This window comes from Gorilla gorilla, chromosome 6, assembly GCF_029281585.2.
Source record: "Gorilla gorilla gorilla isolate KB3781 chromosome 6, NHGRI_mGorGor1-v2.1_pri, whole genome shotgun sequence".
NCBI lineage: Eukaryota > Metazoa > Chordata > Mammalia > Primates > Hominidae > Gorilla > Gorilla gorilla.
The window spans coordinates 95,993,841-96,008,501 of NC_073230.2; the positions used below are offsets into that span (position 1 = coordinate 95,993,841).

At 43.8% G+C, this 14,661-nt stretch overlaps 2 protein-coding genes across 5 annotated transcripts in view; one reads left to right on the forward strand and one right to left on the reverse strand.

Annotated features, from left to right (window-relative positions):
• The window catches only part of LOC134758810 (uncharacterized), an 81,882-nt gene extending 80,566 nt beyond the window's left edge, over positions 1–1,316 (reverse strand). Inside the window, exons 1-2 of the mRNA XM_063708068.1 lie at positions 1,040–1,316; positions 407–663 (exon numbers count right to left, since the gene is read on the reverse strand). Of these exons, the coding sequence (XP_063564138.1) occupies positions 407–663; positions 1,040–1,316 (534 nt within the window). The remainder of the gene's footprint in view (positions 1–406; positions 664–1,039) is intronic.
• CDK6 (cyclin dependent kinase 6) overlaps positions 283–14,661 on the forward strand; it is a 232,455-nt gene continuing 218,076 nt past the window's right edge. Inside the window, exons 1-2 of one of the 4 annotated variants that reach the window (XM_031013016.3) lie at positions 283–492; positions 3,280–3,885. In XM_031013016.3, coding sequence (XP_030868876.1) covers positions 3,653–3,885 — 233 coding nt within the window. In that variant the 5' untranslated portion in view covers positions 283–492; positions 3,280–3,652. Of the gene's footprint in view, positions 493–1,641; positions 1,943–2,556; positions 3,168–3,279; positions 3,886–14,661 lie in introns of those variants that run through there. The other 3 variants (XM_055346580.2, XM_055346582.2, XM_055346581.2) reach the window with 3 other exon arrangements.

Genomic DNA, 14,661 nt, shown 5'->3' on the forward strand with positions numbered 1-14,661 from the left:
AACTCCCCCCCCCAACCCCACCCCCACCGCGCCCTTCTAGCCCCCGACTCGTAGAAGGGAGCTAGGGAGCCCCGAGCTCGGAGCACTGCCGGGACTCGGCCGCCTCATTTCTCTCCGGAAGGCTTTAATTTGCACACTTTCTTGCCACTGCGCCACGAGCCCCCAGCCCCGCCGGGGGGTGGGTCTCCGGCAGAGTTGGCTTCGCGGGTCCCTGCCCCCACCCCGCACGGTCGCCCCAGCTGCCTCCCCGGCTGGGGCCCCCAGCGCCGGCCGGAGCCCCGCGGCCCCCGTCCGCCCCCAGCGAGCGGCGCGGGCGGCGCCCTCCGCCGTCCCTCCGCCCTCCGCCGCTGTGCCCACCCCCTCGCCGGAGAGAGTGCTGGTAACTCCTTCCCCAGAGTCTGATTACCTGCTCCGCGAGGCCGCGGACACGTGCGGAGAGCCGACTGACACTCGCAGCCCCCTCGGGAGGCCCGACGCGACTGGGCCCCTCAGGTGAGGAGCTGTGCGCTCGGGTGGGTGGGCTGCGGGGTGGGGGGTCCCAGGGGAGATCTGGGGGATTGGCCGGGGTCCGAGGCAGAACTGTGGGTGGGGTGAGTGGAGGGTGGCGGGGGGTGGGGGCGACCTGTGTTTCCTTGGAATCGGCTTTGGTTAACCCCTTACGAACTGAGACGGGATTGGTTATGGGGGCCAGTTTTGGGGAGCTAGAGGATTCTCCTTATCTGATGAGAGGGGGAGATCCCAGCCTAGGGACACCCACGACACCGAGATCCTGCTTCCACGTATCCGTACGCACACACACCCACACGGAACACTCCTCATACAGTTTCTCCAAACGGAACTGGAACTCTACTCGGACACTCACATAATAATTCACATTTAGGGTTTAAAATGCACTGCCTCTAGGGACTCCATGCTGGAGAATGTGCTTGCATTTCCCCCTCGAAAACTCCCTCTCCAGCTCGCTGAGGTGTGGGTGTGGGCTCCACCTTCCCCTCCACGAGATAAATGTTAACGCAGGCTTCCTGCGGGCGTGTTATACACAGAAAAGTGCACGCAGCCGGCCAGTGCCCAGGCTTGGAGCCCCGCGAAGACGCACGTTTGCTGTAGTTTCCAAGTTTACTTTTATAATTTAAAATATTGGAGTTAAACACACGCCCCGCAGTGAGCGGCCCTGGTCCCCGCAGCGCGCCCGTCCGTGTGCATATGGGCGCATCTGCGTGTGCGCACACGCGGGAGTCGCGGTCCCCGGTGTGGCCTCTTGTCGCTGTGCTGGTGGCGACCCTTGTGGTGCTTGGCAGGCTTCGGGAGAGGCGCATGAAGGATTTCATTGAGTGTGAAGACAGAGAGCAGAGACAGAAAGCAGAAGGAGGCGGCTGCAGCCTTTGTAGTCGCGGAGGAATGCGGAAATGTTGAAGCACTATGTCAAACTTTTTTTGAAATGGGGTCAAGTCACATTCAGCCAGCGTGGGAAAGCAACAACAACAACAAAAAAAAGTGGAGGAGAGGGGGGGAAAAGGCATTGCTGCTCCCGTTTCTCTCCGCCGAAGCCGACCGTCTGGGGGGCGAGTGGGGGGAGAGCCAGGGCAGTGCGGGGCCCGGCGGGGGCAGCGGGCGCAGTTCCCTGCGGGGGTGGGACGTCCCCGACGCTTCCTTCGCTGCGGAGCCCGGGGCTAGACTCGAGCGGGAGGGGGTTGGGGGGACGCAGGACAGGCGGGTTGGGCGGCCGGCGGCGGCTCCCCGGCTACCTGTGTGGCCCTCGACCTGGCTCAGACCCCTGGGCAGTCCCTGGGGGCTCTTTCCTCGACTTTTAAGGAAAGTTCTGAATGTAGTGAGTGCCAGAAGCTCTGCTCTCGCCGCGGTCCGCTCCACCCGCTCATCGTGGGGGTCGCGCCGTTTGTTTAATTCCTGGCAAAAGGCGAGCGGGCCAGCGGTTGCGAGGCAGGTAATTCCGAGGTGCCCCGGGAATTCCGGACATGCGGCCGTCGTGGTGAAAGTCCTGCCGAGGCCGCGGCGGCCCTGGAGGAGGGAGGCCCCCTAGGTCCCAGATAGCTGCTGAATGGGGAGGGAAAGTTAGGGTACCCTACTCTGGCGCTTTGTTGTGCAGAGGGCTCCGGGGGCGTCCGGCTGCAGACTGGACCGGGCCTTTAGCCGGAGGGGAAATGGGGCAGCCACCTCTGCTACCTACAGCGGGGAGGTCCTGGGAATGGTAAAAGGTTCGCGAGTCCGGGCCCCGAGGACAGAGACCTTCTCTCTCACCCCTGGAGGCGCAGGATTTAACCCCCCACCCCCCACCCTTTGAAAGGGAGGTTGAGTTTTGCTCAGGTCGAAATCAGTTTAAAACTTAAGGACGAGGCGCGATTATGCTATCCCCTTCCTGAAGTTATTCTTTAAGGAGACGACAAGCGAAATTGTGGCGAACACCCCTTTCTCCCACCCTTGGGATCCCGTGGGGGACGGTGTCTCCCCTCCCCCAGGACCGCTCGCTCGCCCACCCCCGATTAGCCCCAACCCTCCCCGACCAGATGGCTGGTCTTCCCAAGGTTTCCACCAGGGAGGTCCTCCCAGTCGGAGAGAGAATTCCGTTTCCAACCGAGACTCCTTTACCCCGAAAAGACCATTTGTGTATGCGAGTCGTTTTTAAATGTCTCCTCGTAGAAAAACTGAAAGTAGAAAGAAAGGAAGCAATTTCTGAGCAGATGTCTGACCACCCCTTCTCGCACACTCCCAGCATCGGGTTACAGGGTCCTGGGAGCCCCCACCCACATTCTGCGGCCCCACACGGATGGACCCACAGTCCTTCCGCTCCAGCTTGTGCGCGACCCCTGAACGCCCTCCGGCACCCCTGGACCCCGTCTCCCTGCACGTCCGGGCCTCAGGAGGCGGGGAGGGTAGCGGCGCAACACAATGATACAGGGATAAATATTAAGCCGTGACATTGACGTGCCCGGCGCCTCCCCTCCCCCGCGCTCCCGGCACACTCTGGGCTGCTCGGCACGCCCCCTCCCGTTCCACTGCGTCCCGCGCCTCTCGCTCATCCCCGAGGGGCCCCTGCAACCTCTCCGCGCGAAGACGGCTTCAGCCCTGCAGGGAAAGAAAAGTAACTTCGCTTTTCTCGGAGGAACCAGGAAGGATTAAGCGGCTTGGGAGAGGGCAGGAGCGCGCGGAGGGTAGCGATGGAGGCTTCGTAAAGGAGGAGGAGGGGAGTCTGGAGGAACCCCGAGGAAGGCTTCTGGGCTGTCTGATTGCACTTTCTTCTTATCCTCCCGTCTCCTCCTTTAGGTGCAATGATTCTGGACTGAGACGCGCTTGGGCAGAGGCTATGTAATCGTGTCTGTGTTGAGGACTTCGCTTCGAGGAGGGAAGAGGAGAGATCGGCTCGCTCCTCCGGCGGCGGCGGCGGCGGCGGCGGCGACTCTGCAGGCGGAGTTTCGCGGCGGCGGCACCAGGGTTACGCCAGCCCCGCGGGGAGGTCTCTCCATCCAGCTTCTGCAGCGGCGAAAGCCCCAGCGCCCCAGCGCCTGAGCCGGCGGGGAGCAAGTAAAGCTAGACCGATCTCCGGGGAGCCCCGGAGTAGGCGAGCGGCGGCCGCCAGCTAGTTGAGCGCACCCCCCGCCCGCCCCAGCGGCGCCGCGCCGGGCGGCGTCCAGGCGGCATGGAGAAGGACGGCCTGTGCCGCGCTGACCAGCAGTACGAATGCGTGGCGGAGATCGGGGAGGGCGCCTATGGGAAGGTGTTCAAGGCCCGCGACTTGAAGAACGGAGGCCGTTTCGTGGCGTTGAAGCGCGTGCGGGTGCAGACCGGCGAGGAGGGCATGCCGCTCTCCACCATCCGCGAGGTGGCGGTGCTGAGGCACCTGGAGACCTTCGAGCACCCCAACGTGGTCAGGTGAGCCAGGGAGCTGCGCCCTCGCCATCTGGGGCCGCGCGCGCGCGGGGAGGGCCAAGCCGGGAATCCTCAGGCCCAGAAAGGTGCGGGGCAGAGGGCGACTGGGGAGGTCCTGCGCGACCTGTTGGTCTTACAGAGTGAGAGTTAAGTTTTGTCGACAGAGCCGCGAGCCAGAGCCGGTGACCTTGCCAGACAGCGAGCCGAAAGACAAGTCAAAAAAACATGACCTGAGCAGGCTTCCCTGCAGCTGTGCAACTTAGAAGCGTTTTCTCCCTGCCCACCCTGAAGGAGGGTCTGGGGGAGGTGGGTGCGTTTTAGGGACAGGATAAGCCAACCTGAGACATGCCCCGTTAGCCCCCGCATATTTTTCCTGGCCATGCCGTTGGGGAATTTTTGAAAGACAGAGTAGGTGAGACTGGAGAATGAGGATGCTGTGTGATAATCAGTGGGAACTTTATGGGTGGAGCCTAGTGTAAATCAGGTTAAGAAGATGCAGAAACATCATAATATTTTTGCCAGTCATACTCTCAGTTTCTCTTTATTAAAGTTGCGTAGTAAGAATGACTCCTGGTGGTCTAAGAAGTTTGAGTGCTGATGCCCAATCTCAAACAGCGTCATAAAAATTTCTTCCAAAACTGTTATCCCTGTGTCTGTTTTACTTTATTTCTCTGGGCGGACATACTCTTTAGACTAATTCTCCAAAGGGTTAAATGTGAGTCCAAGATGTAGTATGGTTAGATCATAAATGTTCTGCCCATGCTTTTCCCAGATGGATTGTGCGAGTGGGTGGGGAGACAGCAGTTCTTACTCTCTCCTGTGTGGTAACCAGTATTAAATGAAAATGTGTGACTTAGGATAATGGTGTTTTCTTAGTGATCCTGGAATTTCCCCATTGTGTGGTTGACATTGTTTGGTTGTGTCATCCTTTTCTTTTTTAAACAGAGATGCATAGCTTTACATTGAAAAGGAATGCCTAGAAACTTCTGCAAATTGGGTTGTGATTTTACCTTTCTCGATCTTGAGAAAATGTGTAGCAGAAATATCTTTTTTCTCATCCATGTAGGGCTTCTGTTCAACAAATACATGCCTACTGTGTGCGCTGAGGATGAAATGATGTAAATAAGCACAGCTAAATATTTTTGTAAAAAGTCAAACAATTTAACATTAGTCATCAAAGTGCAGAGACCCAAGACTGACCTTTGAAATACCAAACTCTCTACAGACTCAGAGAGACCAAGTATCTACAGAATCTTCTTGGGAGGTTTTAACTTGCCTCCTCTTATCCCAGGCTGGTGATTTGTGCGGTGCTTTGTTCCCAACGTAGTTTAGACTCAAGCTAGAAGGCATCAAAGAATCATAAATATATAAATAAGGCAGTAAATGGTTATAAAGTTAAGACCGCATTATACCTCTGCTTAGCTAGTGAAGGAGAATGAGTGTTTTAGAAGATGAGATTATATATAAAAACCTATAGATGACTTTTTCATGTGTATTTTATTTGTTAAAAACAACAAAATCCCTTTTGGGGGCTCTTTGTGATATTGGAGGGAAAAGGGGAGGGTATATTTAGCCCCCTGTAACTCAGCTGTCGTCCTAGGGGAATCACCTAATACATCCCGAAGGATGAATTCCACCACTACAATTTTAAGACGGAAGTTCTTGTTTTATTTTGTCTGTTACCTATGGAGTATCCAGTTAAGGGTGCTTATCATGTATATGAATGAATAATGTCCTTCCAAACGTAGAGGTACTACAGAGGCACCCCTGTATAACACTATTGTTTACAAAGCTTACGCCATTCTTATACCAGAGGCACACTTTCTGCCATTGTGCTTGTAGATTTTGTCTGATCCATCCTATTCTCTTGATTTATCCTCCTGGGATTGATGTGTTTCTGGACGTTTCTAACTGACCCATGACTTGGATTCTGTACTGTGAATTTCAGGAGGATATTCTTATGAACTGAAGACAAAGGCATTGTTTTCTAAAATTATTTTTACGTGTTAAGGTGATGATGGCACCTACCTGTTAAAGTCGTGAGAATAAAATGAGATGGCGTATGTGAAAGCACTTTGTAAATTTGAAAGTACTTCAGATATCTAAAGGATTGTTTGCGTTTCAGCAGATTCATGGTCTCTTGCCATGGAGCAGCTTCACAGGGAGAGGTCAATTCACCTGACCTTTTTTGTAGAACAAATCATATTCAAACCCAGACATTACAGGCTCTGGAACCAAGAAAATCCTTGAGGATAATTAGCCTGTAGGATGTCAGAAAAGACTCTTAGTCACGAGCCATGAAATTCAGTGATACTTAAGGAAATTATTGATGATGTCACCCTCATGAGCTACAGATCTTCATTCCCTTTTTGTTTCCTTCCTGTTTCTTCTCTTCTGCCTCTGCCTTGAAACAGCCATTGGTCCCCATGACTTGCTTGGCCAGACTAAGAATTCTGGATTTTAGAGGCTGCGAATATTTGCTCAGACAGGGTCAGGAAATAAGGACAGTTGACAGCAATTCTTTTCTTTCCAAGGGAGAGTTGTCAAAGTTGGGTCCCCATACCTGTGATTTATTATTGCCCCTGGGATTAGTTTTACAGTCTTAAGCCTGGTTCTTTAATGGTTTCTTAAAAGGGCAGATGCTTTTATAAGTACCTTCAAGTCATAAGTAATTGATCATAATTATAGGCCCTCCCCACAGATAGTTAAGCCTCTAAGCTAACAGGAGCATAATAAACATATTAGTTTTTTCAAAAGTTTAAGATTTAATTTTGATGGATTTGCCAGAAAAGCTGACTTGTTATTGCTGGCACTGGTACTGCCTGCATGCACAGGGATAATGACTGGAAATTCTTGCTTACCTGCATTTGATGTATCCCAGGCCCTCGCCTGGTCAGCCAGTCAGTGTCTGGGAAGTAAATTTACTCTTTTTTTACATTTGGTAATCCCAAATCCTGGAACCTTTGCCAGAATAGGACTTCACTGTGAACCTGTATTGGAGTTTCTGCACTGCACAAATGGATCCTGTTTTAACAGCCTGAACTAAAAACAATAGAGATAAAATTATAGCATGTTTTGTCAGCAGTCTGTTCATTCACCAAATATTTACTGAGGGTCCACTATGTGCCAGACTCTTCTAGAAGGTGGGGATATAGCAATGAACAAGCCTAGAAAAGTCTCCGCACTTGTAGAACTTGCCTTGTAATGAGATGAGCAGTTCTTTCTTCTCTTTAAAAATTTACTCATCTTTGTTTTAATTGCCTTGTTTTGTTATACTTAACCTAACCAGTTTTATAGAACAACTGATATTTCTGATAATTCGGTTACCAGGAATTTCCTGATTGAGTAGGCAACATAACCAAAAGGCTAATCAGAATCAAGTGCTTTTTGAAGATTAAATTTTACCTTAGGGACATAGGGATTGATCTATATGAGATACTGACACATAGCTAATATAAGTGAACATTTGAGCTCCATTTATTCAAAAAGAATTTAGGAAGGGCATATGCTTTAAAAACCATGGGGCTAGGTGCTGGGAAAGATACCAGGGTAAATCATACCTGGCTACTCTCCTGAAGCAGTTCTTCCCATGTTTGAAGGAATAAGATGATCACCATAACCCTGATACATGATAGGATCATGTGCTGTAAGAAAGATACAAGCCAGTGCTTACCTGTATTGTTTCTAGGGATTATATTTATTAGTGTAACAGTAAAAGCAATTCAAATTCAAGTATTGGCTCTGGAAACTAAAAGTCGTTACATATCGGTGAATAAACTTGTGATGTTTAAATATTATAATGAGAATAGTCACTGCTTTAAAAACAAAACAAAAAACCCAAAGAAAAGGCTGTAAAGCTTAATGATTATTCAAGGAGAGTTTTCTAATTTTCTCTCTTTTTTAAAGATCTTAGTAATATATTGCATAAAAGGTGAGTAAAAATGTGATTTTCTCTGGAAAACCTAATTGTTAACAGGGTAAAAGAAACATGACATATTTGACTCTGTAAAGCCAGGTCTTCAATTGGATTAGTTCACGAGAATCCTTCTGAATAAAATTGCTATTTGTGTGGTTGTATAATACATTTACTAGGGCTTTTTTCAATAAAAGCAGGAAAAGCAGGAGTTTAATTCTCCTTTTAAATATCAGTATGTTAAAAGTATGTTTGTTCTTTCTGTCTCTGAGAGTTCCTTGAAAAGTTTCTGATTTTTCAAGGTTGTTTAGTAAATAAACATTTTCACAATGGTATTCTGCTCATTTTTTGTTCCTACAGAAGAACTTGATAATGCTGAATTTTTGACATTGCAGTTATATCCCTTTTATACAACTATTATCAACATAGAATTATTAGAATCTCTCTATGGAATCAAGGACAAAAAAGGTCTATAAGAGGAAAACTTGTATAAACTTGAATATCTTTGAGGATATTTTCCTATGTTTAAGACGTGGGTAAATGAATATCTATGCAAATAGGTTCCTATTAAAAATAAATTATTTCTTTTTTAAAAAAACAAATGTCTCACTATTAATGATTTCTTAGGAAAATTTTTTAAGAAGGAAACACAGCATACATGCAGCCTATCATTGTAAAACCATGGATATTAGGGTTGGAAGACACTCTGGAGGTCAAGCTACTTGTCTGTCATGCCATTTTAAAGTTAGTGACTTGTTCTTAAAACTAAGTAGCAATTTTTGTTTGTTTGTTTGATGGAAGCAGTTAAATCGGGTGAGTACATTTCTAGTTTGGAAAAAATGAACTGTATGTAGACAAAAGTGACAGTTTGCCAGGAATGAATGACATAACAATAAATGAATAAAAATTCAATAAATTCCTGAATTCTGCAGTATGCCATACTAAAGTATATCTCTACAAGAGTATTATTCCAGTAAATTCTTCTTTTAAGGAAGTTGTGCTAAAATTATGATAATTTAAATTAATTATAATAATTTAAAATAGCTATAGTTAAATGATGATACAGGTAAATTATGCAGGTAATTCATTAATAATATTGAATTCATTTTAGACAAAGAGGAGTAGGAAAAATTGAAACACTTAGTACTTGTCTGATGAATGAAATATTACATAATGTGGCTCTGGCACATTATGTAACATTCTGGTTAATGAAATAAAAACGTCATAATACTTAAAAATTAGATGGCATAATAACCATCAGACACATAAGCAAATATGTGTTTTCCATGCCTTCTGAGGAACTAATCACACTATTGTTCTTTCTCATGAGGTTCAGATGAGTTGCTCTGTCTTCATAGGAAATAAATTAATTGTGAGCTTCTTGATGTAACAGAACACAGCAGAGATGAAATCTGGGTGTCAGTGAATTGTTAACAGGAGAAGTTAGTGTGTATGATGTTGGGCTTTGTCCAAGATCCAGGAGGCAGCACTGAAAACGCACCAGTGGTTGATAACAAGCATACTTACATGAAGGTCACTATTTGAGTGATGATCCATAGATGCTAGGTTTGGTGGAGCAGGCAGGCCAGCAATCAGAGAGGTTTTTCCAAGAGCTGCTGGGTAGTTTTCTCGAATATCACCAGTTTGCTGCCATACCTGATTTTTATTTTACCAGCTGCACATGTAGCTGCTCTTGCCTGAGAGGTGAACTGGAGGGACTGCAAGGCATGTGGCAGGAATCTATGCAAGTGTACAGTTGTAGTCTGGAAGTCCATTTGAGTCAGGATTATTATTAAACATTTTTGACCATCTCCTTTGTCTATAGTAGTTTGCCGAAATTTGGATATCTACTGGCTTTGTAATTTAGCCACTTAAATTATTCCTATTCTCTGGCCTTCCTAAAGGATTTAGTTCAGTAGAATTAGAATCACAGCATAAGGATTTTTTTAATTAGAAGAAGTCTTAGATTTAACCTAGTGCAACCCCCTTTTATCTGTTTTATAATAATAAAATTTGAGTTGTTTTATGAATGCAAAAAATTATCTCACTGTTAGTGAACAGTTTTATTCTGTGATTATATGCATTGTAGATATAAACTGATTGAGGATGGCTAAGATTCAGACAGAGGTTTATATTAAACATTGGTAAGACAGGATGACTGAAGGTCATTAGATATACCAGAAAGAAATCCCTTGAGATGTAAAAGTATTTTCAGTTTAGTGACTTTATGTTTGCTGACTTGAGGACCAGGATTGTGTATTTTATATCCATAAATAACATGGTGTCCATAACCATTGGTTAACCTGTATATGTTTCCTGATTGATTGAAATTTTAAACCCCTTAGATAAGCACTTTTCATCGTTTTAGAGTTGTATACCGCATTAGCAAGTATCTTGGACTATTGACATTGGGAGAGCTGTGGGTATTAACTGTAAGGCATACACATGTGAAGTCTATTTAGTAAGAGTCTTCAAATACTTATTCATATTTAAACTTTTCCTGACTATGCATTTTTTATCTTCAATATTGTACTTGCTTTGGCTTTGACAGGATATTCTCATGTTCTTCCTCTGTATTTGTTAACGTGTATCCTACAGATGGACTACTCCATTTGCCCTAATGGATTTCTTGCCATCCACCTCTATTACTTTAATTTGAACAGATCTCTGAATGTGCACTTGGTACCTCTCCTGCACCACTCTCCACCTGTTGAAATTCTGCTTATCCTTCAGGGCCAACCTCAAATGTCACTTTCTTTGTTCTGTATTCCTTAATACCTCGATTTGGATAACATTTCTGCTTCCTTTGAGTCCTAGTAACTTTGGACCTCCTTTATGGCACTTAGCTTGTATCTGTCCCCTTATATTATTTCTGTTATGTAAGATGGAATGTTAACTCCCATGAAAGCCCTCTTCTGACTCTCTACTCTTTCACACCCTATTTGTAAGCTCTTTAAGGCAGAGAGTGTCTTGTGATCACATTGGTTTATATCCTATATCCATTGGATATAAGGTGAATACGTAACAAGTGAGTGAAATCATTGAAAAGGGGTCCAGTTATAAAGGAAGACACCATATGAATTATTTCTATCATGTGAAATAATGTTAATACTAAGGAGTGTCAAGGAGAGAGAATGGATCTGCATATTCGATTACACTTATTGGGATTCCTGGGAAATAATTTAGGAAATACTGAAAAAAGGAAGTTTCATTTTTGTCGTACTCCAATCTACATAGTTTATATGAAAGTTTAAGTATGATTCATTCTTATAGTTAACTGTGCAACCTTGGACTTAATTTATGTACTGCAAAGAAGACATTAACATTAGGAAATGAGCATACATTCAGCAAAAGCTGAAAATGATTTGAACATTTCAAATGTAAGAAAGTAAGGTATTATAAATACATTTTGATCAATTGCTTGAATTCTTTTATTTTTCCCATTAATTTTAATTTCTTTGGCTTTCAATAGTGGAAAACCTGTTAGAGCAGAATTAGGTAAAACCTTCCTAACAATTTCTATAAAAGATGATGATTCTGAATTTCATTTGAGCCTTGTCTTCTACTCCTCTTCATAATTTGTGTACTGAGAATTTGGATTCCGTCTTGACAAACTGGTAGGTTTAATTAAGAAGTATACTTCCAGTTTGAACTCATTCCAGTTTCTTAAGACACGTATGGTTGGGGTGTGTGTGTGTGTGTGTGTGCACGCATGTGCATGCAGAACAGTGGAGTACAAGATTCTTGAAAGAAGGGACTGTGTTGTCTTGTTCCTTGCAGTATCCCAAGCATTTAGCATGATGTCTGGTGTCTTGTAACCCTGAATAAGTATTTCTAAATGACAGAATATGCACCATTTAGAAATTCAGAATTTAATTTTTTTTAGTTAGAAATGAGTAATCATGTCTGAAAATACAGGTGAGGTCTCTGGCATTCAGCAAGTATTTATGAGTATCTGTTATATTCAACGCTTTGTTAAATGGGATTAAGGCAGTAGTCACAAAAAGTGCATATTGAAATGTTTACCCAAAAAATGGTATGTGGTCTGCAATTTGTTTCAAAATGGGGTAGAGATGCAATAAGAATGAACTATGAGTTGATCACTGTTGAAACTGTGGAGTTTTATTGTACTAGTCTCTCTGCATTTATATATGTTTGAAATTTTCCATAATAAGTTTTTTAAATGTTCTTGCTTGTGGGCTAGGAGTCAGAAAACTGATTCTTATCCTGATTCCTCTACTTATTATTTAATAGTTGAGTGACCTAGGGTAAATTCCTCATGTCTCTTGGCTGCCATTTCCCCACAATAAAATAGAAATTACTTCTGCTCTTTAGACCTTAGTGGTTTACTCTGATCAAATGAAATTATGTATACAAAGATCCAATATTATACAAATATAAGGTATTATTAACAAAATGAATTCCTGCTTTCAAGTAGTTTATAATTTCCTGGCCGGGCGCGGTGGCTCACGCCTGTAATCCCAGCACTTTGGGAGGCCGAGGCGGGTGGATCACGAGGTCAGGAGATCGAGACCATCCTGGCTAACACGGTGAAACCCCGTCTCTACTAAAAATACTAAAAATTAGCAGGGCGTGGTGGCGGGCGCCTGTAGTCCCAGCTACTCAGGAGGCTGAGGCAGGAGAATGGCGTGAACCCAGGAGGCGGAGCTTGCAGTGAGCCGAGATCGCGCCACTGCACTCCAGCCTGGGCGACAGAGCCAGACTCCGTCTCAAAAAAAAAAAAAAAAAAAAAAGTAGTTTATAATTTCCTGGAAGAAACTGACATGTACACAGATATCTGTATTACTGATTGGTAGCACTTTCATTCCACCTCACGTTGTGAAAGTATGAATGGAGCTAGGTACTTCTGAAAAGATGTGTATTGAGTTTATAGTAATTAAAGTAAAATATAATCTTTCATTTGGGTATTGGATATTGGTGTCGTGTTTACCCAGTGGTCTTTCCTGTTTATTAATGGGTTTATTGTGAGAGTATCTGTGGACCAAATGCTGCTGAGAACACATTGTCAAAACTGATGGGAGCTTGATGATTTCTTCTGTATTTGACTATTCAAATTAACCCAAAGAGGAGTTGGATTCTTTGCTTGTTCTTTCTTTCTTTTATTTTTTAATTTCAAAATCTCAAAGAGAATTATTCATTTTTGTCATACTTTGGAATTTCTGCTTGTTTATTTTCTGAGGCTGTTCCTATGGCGTGACTGACTTATGACATTTAAAATTTTGTTCTGTGTCCTCTGTTTAAATCATTAAGGGTTCTATTCACAGCAATGAAGCAGTTCTTTTTTAGGGGCACTAATCTTTAGTGAATTTGCTTTTTTTTTTTTCCTTTGCTTCCTTTTATTGCAAAGTAATCTCATAATTTCTGTGGTAGGTGTTCCTAATGATTAGAAAAAAAACATTCATTTATCCTAAAATACTTTTATTTTTAGAAGGTTCAAAGTATAATGTTAGGAACATTAACTCTCACACCTTTCCAGCAGCAGAGCAAGAAAAACAAAAGAAGGCCAGGCACAGTGGCTCACACCTGTAATTCTAGCACTTTGGAAGGCTAGGATGGGAAGATTGCTTGAGCCTAGAAGTTAGAGACCAGACTGGGCAACATAGGGAGACCCTGTCTCTACAAATAATAAAAACTTTTTCTGAAAAAATACATCTTTGCATTTCAAGGGTAGACTTTTAAACTTTAGTTTAAAAGTTTAGTTTACTCAGACCAGTACATTTTAAAACTTTTTAGAAGAACCCAAGAGACTGTCTGAGTCGTTTCAAGTTGGGAGTTTTAGCTAATATACTATACATTTCAACCATGTAGAATCACTTTAAAAAGTTATTAAATAATCTTGGGTTAAAATGGGATATTTTCTTGTTGAACCATGAGAAACCAAGAGACAGGTTTGGAGACTGGGGCTAGAAGGGACTCCCAGTGCTGATCATGAATGAAATACATTCAAATTATGTAAGTTCCCTTGACCTGGGAGAACATAGCTTCTTTGAAATGACTTTTTTTTTTTTTTTTTTTTTTACATATTAAGACTCAAAAGAAGAGTGGTAACATTCTGCTAATTCTTACAAATTATTTTAAGCCCATGAAACTTAATCAGTGGCTATTTAACTTCTAGCTGATTAGATGAGAACTGATGCTACTTGGGTTCTCAGCTAAAGTTTTGTGAAGGGAAGAAGTCTGTTTCACAGACATTACTACTCAAGTATTGACTGACTCAAAGTGATGGAACTGATTTCAAGGAGAGCTGTATGAATGTGACTGACTCGGTGGTACCAATCCAATCCTAGAAAAACTAGACTTTTGAGATGAGTCAAGAGAAACATCTTTGTTTAAGAAAGATGGTATAGGTTTGGTTTTTTTTTTTTCACTTTAGTTGATAAAAGTAAGAGGTGAATCCATCATTAGGCAAATAGAAAACGGTCTGGAGATGTATTTATGTATCTGAAAGGACAACATGCTCATTAAAAGAAGGGAAGACGGTGGTAGAAGATAAGCTAAGTTAAGGTAGCAGTGAGAGAGAAAATAGAAAAAACAGTAAGAGAACTTGGGATAGTGAGTAGATCTGAAGTTTCTTGATAAACTTCAAACTCTAAAGCCTGGTGATCTGAAAGTAGATGAAAATTCTGCCATATTTAGAAAGCCCTCAAACCAGTGCTTATGGAATGAGTAAACTCAGATTATCATTCTTACAATTCTGCAAAAATAAAATGGCATTGCTGTCTGCTTTTTCTTGGGCACCTTATTTTAATCATTTTTGCATGGCCCCGTGTGCCTAGCACTCAATTACCTGTTGAATAGTTGTATGAATTAATGTTGAATGTCAGCTTCCCATCAGAATATAAGCT